Raw genomic sequence first — 7,456 nt, 5'->3', positions numbered from 1 at the left:
ACCTGCACCCACACTGGACCGTTCCGGACACCCTTGCAGTACATGCTCTGGCTGAAACCATCTGCTCTCATGGCACTACAGTGATGACCACTAGAGGGCAGACGTCACTAAATAAAGTCTTCATATCAACCCAAATGAAGAACTTGGTATAAAAATTTCTTATGTAATTGCAACACAGATACAGATGTTCAGACAAAGGTGATCTTATGTAACTCCACAGTATAATGATTTTTAAAGGATTTTTGTTCTTAAATGAATGCAACATTTTTCAGCTTAATTCCATCTATTGCAAACATAAATCCTACACCAATCAGACATAACATTATGAACTGTGACCGGTGAAGTGAATAAGACTGAGTATCTCCTCATCATGGCACCTGTTAGTGGGTGGGATATATTAGGCAGCAAGTCAACATTTTGTCCTCAAAGTTGATGTTGGAAAAATGGACAAGTGTAAGAATTCGAGTGAGTTTGACCAAAAGGGCCAAATTGTGATGGCTAGACCACTGGATCAGAGCATCTCCAAAACTGCAGCTCTTGTGGGGTGTTCCCGGTCTGCAGTGGTCAGTATCTATCAAAAGTATTCTCTAGGTCCTGTAATTATCCTGAAGGCTCCACCTTGCAACTTAGAGGACTTAAAGGATCTGCTGCTAACATCTTGGTGCCAGATCCCACAGCACACCTTCATGGATCTAGTGGAGTCCATGCCTCAAAGGGTCAGGGCTGTTTTGACAGCAAAAAGGGGGACTGACACAATATTATTCGGGTGGTCATAATGTTATGGCTGATCGGTGTATGTCTGTAAGCAGAACATATTAAGTTTTCCTTAACTGCAGGTTTTAATCATGAAGAGGAACTTCATTATATAATCTGCCATGGAAAAACCTTATCTCACAGTCTGTTATAGAATTTGAACAAGGTTTTGTTTGCGTCTTATGGTGTAACAATGGAGCCTAGTGAAAGGCTGCTGACATCACAGACCGGCTTCTGCTACTAGCAAACCACAACTTTTGCATGCTACAACCTCTCAGTTGCGTTTGCATGATTTACATGTGAGTGGATGTCACTTTTATCTGCACTTTCATTTCGTGACATTTGAGATAAAAGAAAGAGGAAAGCTTGATGATCACACACCTGCTTTATCCCAAGAGTAATCTGGTAAATCCTGTCCTGGTCATGTCCCTGCACAGATAATCTGGTCATCCCTGCAATGCAACACATGGACACTGTATGTATGTGTGTGTGTGTGTGTGTGTGTGTGTGTGTGTGTGTGTGTGTGTGTGTGTGGGAAGGGGTCTATGAGCAACACTGTTATGTAACAAAGTACAGCTTTGTCTCTTCAAAGACTTTGATTCCATGGTGACTTTCATGTACACAAATCACAACATAAGCCTGCAGCACACGATGATAAACACTTGAGTGACCTAAACAAAACGAATTAAAATCCACAAACTCACAGCATGACAACCAAAGCTGGGAAATAGTCTTCATAGGAACGGATGAAACACGATTAATCTGACTTTAATAGTGAATCCAAAGCGCTTTACTTTTACAGACGGTGTTTTCATGCAGCTGACTGTGATAACGAATAAAACATACGAATGTGTCCTAAATTCAGAGTAACGTGACTTGGATGAAGGTGAAGAAACTGGAACACTGCATGAATGAGAAGGATTTGTGTGTAGGCTTCTTGTAGGAGGGACAGGAACCAGTTAATCCCTCGCTAAAGCATCATTTCTTTATGAACCAGCAGTTTGATGTTTTTGCTTTCACCTCCAGTTTATTGGGAAACAAACAGTCCAGCACTCCCTTTAAATACATTACTACTGAAATGCTGTAAAACTCATAATTGATCTTAATTTGTATCTGAGAGTAGAGATCATCTGAGTTCAAATCTACAATCTCTTCTACAATTTGTCCACAAACATAGATTATGGTTTTTGCCCTATAAGGTTCTCATCTGCTTCACCATTAAATGATGAGTTACCAGCATGAACAGCTTCATCCCACGCCTGTCCCCAATTAAACTGCAGTGCTAGAGGCAGGACCCAGTGCTGGTGTGATTCTATAGTCATAAAAAAATTGGTGCCAAAATGTTCAAAGCATATGATTAAGAGGATTTGTCCTGGTGATAAGTTTGTTTGCCGTATATTTACTCCTACACCACCATGTGCCAGTTAAAAGCTATTTGACATTTCAAAAGAGGTTTATACAATATATATGTCACACAGTCTCAAGACACACATATACATATATATATATATATATACACAAACATATATATAGTATATATATCTTACAAGGACACATGTTAGAGGAAAGAGCTAGAGGAAAAACAGAAAATAATAAAAATTTATATTGTTTTTTTCCAAGAGTCCCCTGGTGGTCCAGCGTCAGGATCCAGCACTCTCAATGCCATGGCCTGGGTTCGATTCCCAGCCAAACCAACCCAGCCACTGAAGAGTTAACTCTCAGTGCCGGTCCCAAGCCTGGATAAAATGGAAGGGTCACGACAGGAAGGGGTAAAACCTGTGCCAAATCAAATATACGGACAAACAGCCATGGCTGTTTGATCTCATGCTGAACTGGTTTATTGTAATACATTAAAAGAAAGCAACAACAGAACCATTTTACATCTGTACACCTGAACTGAATGATCAGACCTTTCTACACAAAACCAGTGCTGCATATGATCCCACCATTCTTCTAGTCAGCTTTTAATTCTGCTCTGAGATGGCCATTTGTTTCTTCCATGGGCGGCTCAAGGAACGCCAAACGCTTGTCAGAGTTGCAGTTATCCATAAGCTTTGGTGAAACACCAAAGATGAAAGCCAGAGACTGGCGATCCTCCTCGAAGCTAGAGATTGCTGGCGAGGTCGGTGAGGCTCCGCAGTAGCCACAGCGACAAGGCGTTAGAAAAAGATAGACAAGTATGAGGAAGAGAGTGATGGCGCAGCTCAGCAGGGTGGTGTGTCCTGTGCTGAACGGCTCTGAATGCAAACGGCGAGGATCTACAGTCAGGTTCACTTCACGGGTTTCATTAATCATCCCGACCGTGTCCACAGCTAGGCAGCTGTAGAGTCCGGAGTCCCTTAGCCGGACAGATAGGATCTCCAGACTGCCGTCTTTGTTCAGCCGCAGGGTGCCATTTCGAATCAAATCAGTCATGTTGTGTTGGTGAGGAATAACCCAAGAGTACGAGAGAACCACGTTGCTAAGGGTACCAGTACAATCTATTCTGACCTGATCCCCCTCATAGACTCTCATGTCAGCCTTGGGGGAGATCAAAGAAATCATCTTCTCGATGGTACAGTTATCAAAGAAGCGAGGGCTGTGGAGGAAGTTGATGGAGACAAGTGGTTCTCCAAAAATCTGGCATGAATATTCATCCTTAAACTCTCTGACAGCTTCATAACCCTCCTTCTCCCAGTGCCAAAACATGCGATATGTGGAACAGTCGCATACAAAGCTGTTATTATGGATGAACAAGCCTCTTTGTACAGTCACAGGCAACACAATGATATCATCCAGAGGCAGTCGGGATATGCGGTTAGACGAGAGGTCCAGAGCGACCAGCTTAGGATGGCTATGCTTGCGGATAGAGAAAAAGGGGAAGTCTGTAATCTGGTTGAGGCTCAGGTAAACCTTCCTGAGGTTGCTCAGCCCCATCAGAGCATTGCTCTCTACATGGCTGATGCGGTTATTGTAGAGCAGCAGTTCCTCCAACCCCAGCAGGTCTTGGAAAGGATGTCTCCCCACCGTCTGCAGTCTGTTGGAAGAGAGGTCAAGGTGGTGTAAAGTGCTGGTGTTGTGGAAGGCTGCAGGGCTCAACAAAGAAATTTGGTTATGAGACATACACAGAACATTCAGCCTGGCCAGTCCATGGAAGGTGCCCGGTGCCAGCCATGTGAGCCGATTATGGCTGAGCTCCAGGGTGGAAGTGGTGGGGGGTAATACAGGGGGAAATCTCTCCATACCCACAGAACCACAGTTTACAATGTCCGAGGTGCACAGGCATCCTGGAGGGCAGTTAGCGTCTGACAAGTGGAGCCAGAAAGCAATCAGAGCTAAGCAAGCTGTAGAGGTCATTCTGCTTCCAATTCAAATTGGTCCACACACCGAAAGCAGAATAGAGAATATATAATCTTGGATCCACAAATTTTTATTATTTTTTTTAATCCACTTAAGTCCCAGATAACGATATTTCTAAACAACAATCCCAGTATGCACATTACAGATAGGTAATGTGTTTCAGACCAGAATAATATCTTTGCAATACTCACAAAATACAGATAAAGTGAGGTTCAAAAAGTGTGGTTGCTCCAATGATCACTTCTTGTTAAAAAAAAATCCATATCACTGTCCACAGTGTTGTCCACTTCAGCATTTATTCCACATGAGCCATGCATCCATCTTCTAAATGAAAACACAGACCAGGAAAACATGTCCTAATCTCTGAACCCAGCTTTATTTCTCTCCTGCTGAATCCAAAACACACACACACACACACTCACTCTCTCTCTCTCTCTCTCTCTCTCTCTCTTCATTTATTTAAATCCCTTCTGGCATTGTTTCCCTTCATATCCATTTCACTTAGAGTCTGCACACTTTCACACTTTCCCTCACTGTCTCTTTCTCCTGCAGTTCGTTTTCCTGAGGTTGCATCTAATCATCCAACATCTTTTCACCTAAACTATCCTGACAGCTTTTGGTACATGACAAGGGGAAATTTATCTGTATAACATACATTGAATTGCCAGCATCATCTCCCACCAGTTTCCTCCTGCTTCTGCTCCTGGGTAGTTGGCAGCTGTTGTATGAGTGTTGGTCATGCTAGCCTGGAGTTCTTTATTGCTGTCACAGCGCATCAGTCTTGTTCTGATTACACTTCAGCATACGCCACTGGCACAGGATGACACTGTGAGACTCATGATGAACCTCCGAGCTGGATGGTATGGAATGGTATTTTTCAGACCTTTTATATATATATATACACATATATATACTACTCACAAAAAGTTAAGGATATTCGGCTTTCGGGTGAAATTTCAGGATGCACCTAAAATGCACTATAACCTTTACAGGTGAACTTAATTTGACCTTCTCTACACTGTTCAGTGTTTCAGTACTTTTTGCAGAACTTGCTGTTCTCTAACAAGGTGCTAAACGGCAAAATTCACAACTGGTGTTTGATCCATGAATCAACCAATAAATTTTCTGGTTCAATTAGAATTGGTATTTAAACAGTCCTCTTCATCATGCTGTTCACATTTTGACATCATAAGACCAAGACCACACCTAACAACTGATCAACAGAACCTCACCATTGTGAGGCTTCAAACAGGATGTTCTCAGAGGGAAGTGGCCACTGAGCTTAGAGTGTCACAGAGTGTCATCAGCAGGTTGGGACAGAGATACAGAGAGACTGGAAGAGTCACAGAAAGGCATTGAAGTGGACGTCCTTTGGCCACATCCCACGTTGATGAGCGCTTCATTGTGAACAGTGCCCTGCGGAACCGGATGATGAACGCCACTCCACTCCAGGCACATTTAAGGGAGGTGAGAGGAACCCAAGTGTCACGTCAGAGCATTCGAAACCGTTTACATCAGCGTGGTCTGCGTGCTAGATGACCTTCAAGGGTACCTGACCACACACGTCATCGTCTTGCATGGGCCAGGGAGCATTTACGCTGGACAAGGGACCAGTGGGCCTCAGTGCTGTTCTCTGATGAAAGTCGATTCATGTTGAGCAGAAATGATGGCCGCCAACGGTGTTGGAGATGTCAAGGAGAGCGCTATGTATCAGCCACTGTTGTGGTGGTGTTACAGTCTGGGCAGGTGTGTCCACTCAATACAGAACTGCCCTACATCTTGTGAATGGTACAGTGACAAACCAATACTACCTGAATAACATCATTAATCCAGTCATTGTGCCCCTGCATGAACAACACAGGCCTAATTTTATCTTCATGGACGACAATGCTCCAGCTCATCGAGGTCGCATCATTAGGGAACGGCTGCACTTTCTCCAGACCCCAGAGGCTCGTAACCCTGCACCCCAGAACCTCAATGACCTGAGGGCCGCCCTTCAAGAAGAGTGGAATGCCATGCCTCAGCAGACAATAAGTCGACTCGTGAACAGCATGAGACGTCGTTGTCAAGCTGTAATTGATGGTCAAGGGCACATGACAGATTATTGAGACATTGAGATTTTTTGTTGTGGTATACCACCACTGTTGTTGGATTTTGTTTCAATAAATTGTTTGAGATGAGGAAATCACCATTGCAGCTTCTACTTAAATGCCCTACTTTCATGATATAATATCACTGTAGTGTGAACTTTTTACATTTTCCATAAATTTCACCCAAAAGCCAAATATCCTTAACTTTTTGTGAGTAGTGTATATAATATATATATATATATATATATATATATATATATATATATATATATATATACACTATATTGCCAAAAGTATTCGCTCACCTGCCTTGACTCGCATATGAACTTAAGTGACATCCCATTCCTAATCCATAGGGTTCAATATGACGTCGGTCCACCCTTTGCAGCTATAACAGCTTCAACTCTTCTGGGAAGGCTGTCCACAAGGTTTAGGAGTGTGTTTATGGGAATTTTTGACCATTCTTCCAGAAGCGCATTTGTGAGGTCACACACTGATGTTGGACGAGAAGGCCTGGCTCTCAGTCTCCGCTCTAATTCATCCCAAAGGTGTTCTATCGGGTTGAGGTCAGGACTCTGTGCAGGCCAGTCAAGTTCATCCACACCAGACTCTGTCATCCATGTCTTTATGGACCTTGCTTTGGTCACTGGTGCACAGTCATGTTGGAAGAGGAAGGGGCCAGCTCCAAACTGTTCCCACAAAGTTGGGAGCATGGAATTGTCCAAAATGTCTTGGTATGCTGAAGCATTCAGAGTTCCTTTCACTGGAACTAAGGGGCCAAGCCCAGCTCCTGAAAAACAACCCCACACCATAATCCCCCCTCCACCAAACTTTACACTTGGCACAATGCAGTCAGACAAGTACCATTCTCCTGGCAACCGCCAAACCCAGACTCGTCCATCAGATTGCCAGATGGAGAAGCGCGATTCGTCACTCCAGAGAACGCGTCTCCACTGCTCTAGAGTCCAGTGGCGGCGTGCTTTACACCACTGCATCCGACGCTTTGCATTGCACTTGGTGATGTATGGCTTGGATGCAGCTGCTCGGCCATGGAAACCCATTCCATGAAGCTCTCTGCGCACTGTTCTTGAGCTCATCTGAAGGCCACATGAAGTTTGGAGGTCTGTAGCGATTGACTCTGCAGAAAGTTGGCGACCTCTTCGCACTATGCGCCTCAGCATCCGCTGACCCCGCTCCGTCAGTTTACGTGGCCTACCACTTCGTGGCTGAGTTGCTGTCGTTCCCAAACACTTCCACGTTCTTATAATACAGCT

General features: G+C 44.0%; 1 protein-coding gene across 1 annotated transcript; it reads right to left on the bottom strand.

Annotated features, from left to right (window-relative positions):
* Positions 1-2,434: 2,434 nt before the first annotated feature.
* On the bottom strand, positions 2,435-4,089 carry LOC131366443 (amphoterin-induced protein 3). Its single transcript, XM_058410945.1, has one exon. The coding sequence runs from the start codon at positions 4,087-4,089 to the stop codon at positions 2,707-2,709; it is 1,383 nt and encodes a 460-aa protein (XP_058266928.1). The 3' UTR covers positions 2,435-2,706.
* Between the last annotated feature and the right edge of the window lie 3,367 nt (positions 4,090-7,456).

Source organism: Hemibagrus wyckioides, linkage group LG15 (genome assembly GCF_019097595.1).
Source record: "Hemibagrus wyckioides isolate EC202008001 linkage group LG15, SWU_Hwy_1.0, whole genome shotgun sequence".
In the NCBI taxonomy this organism is placed as follows: Eukaryota; Metazoa; Chordata; class Actinopteri; order Siluriformes; family Bagridae; genus Hemibagrus; species Hemibagrus wyckioides.
This window is presented reverse-complemented; position numbering and strand designations above follow the sequence as displayed.

Bases quoted from the DNA above. Each gene is read 5' to 3' on its own strand.
- LOC131366443 (XM_058410945.1), bottom strand. From the start codon at position 4,089: ATGACCTCTACAGCTTGCTTAGCTCTGATTGCTTTCTGGCTCCACTTG.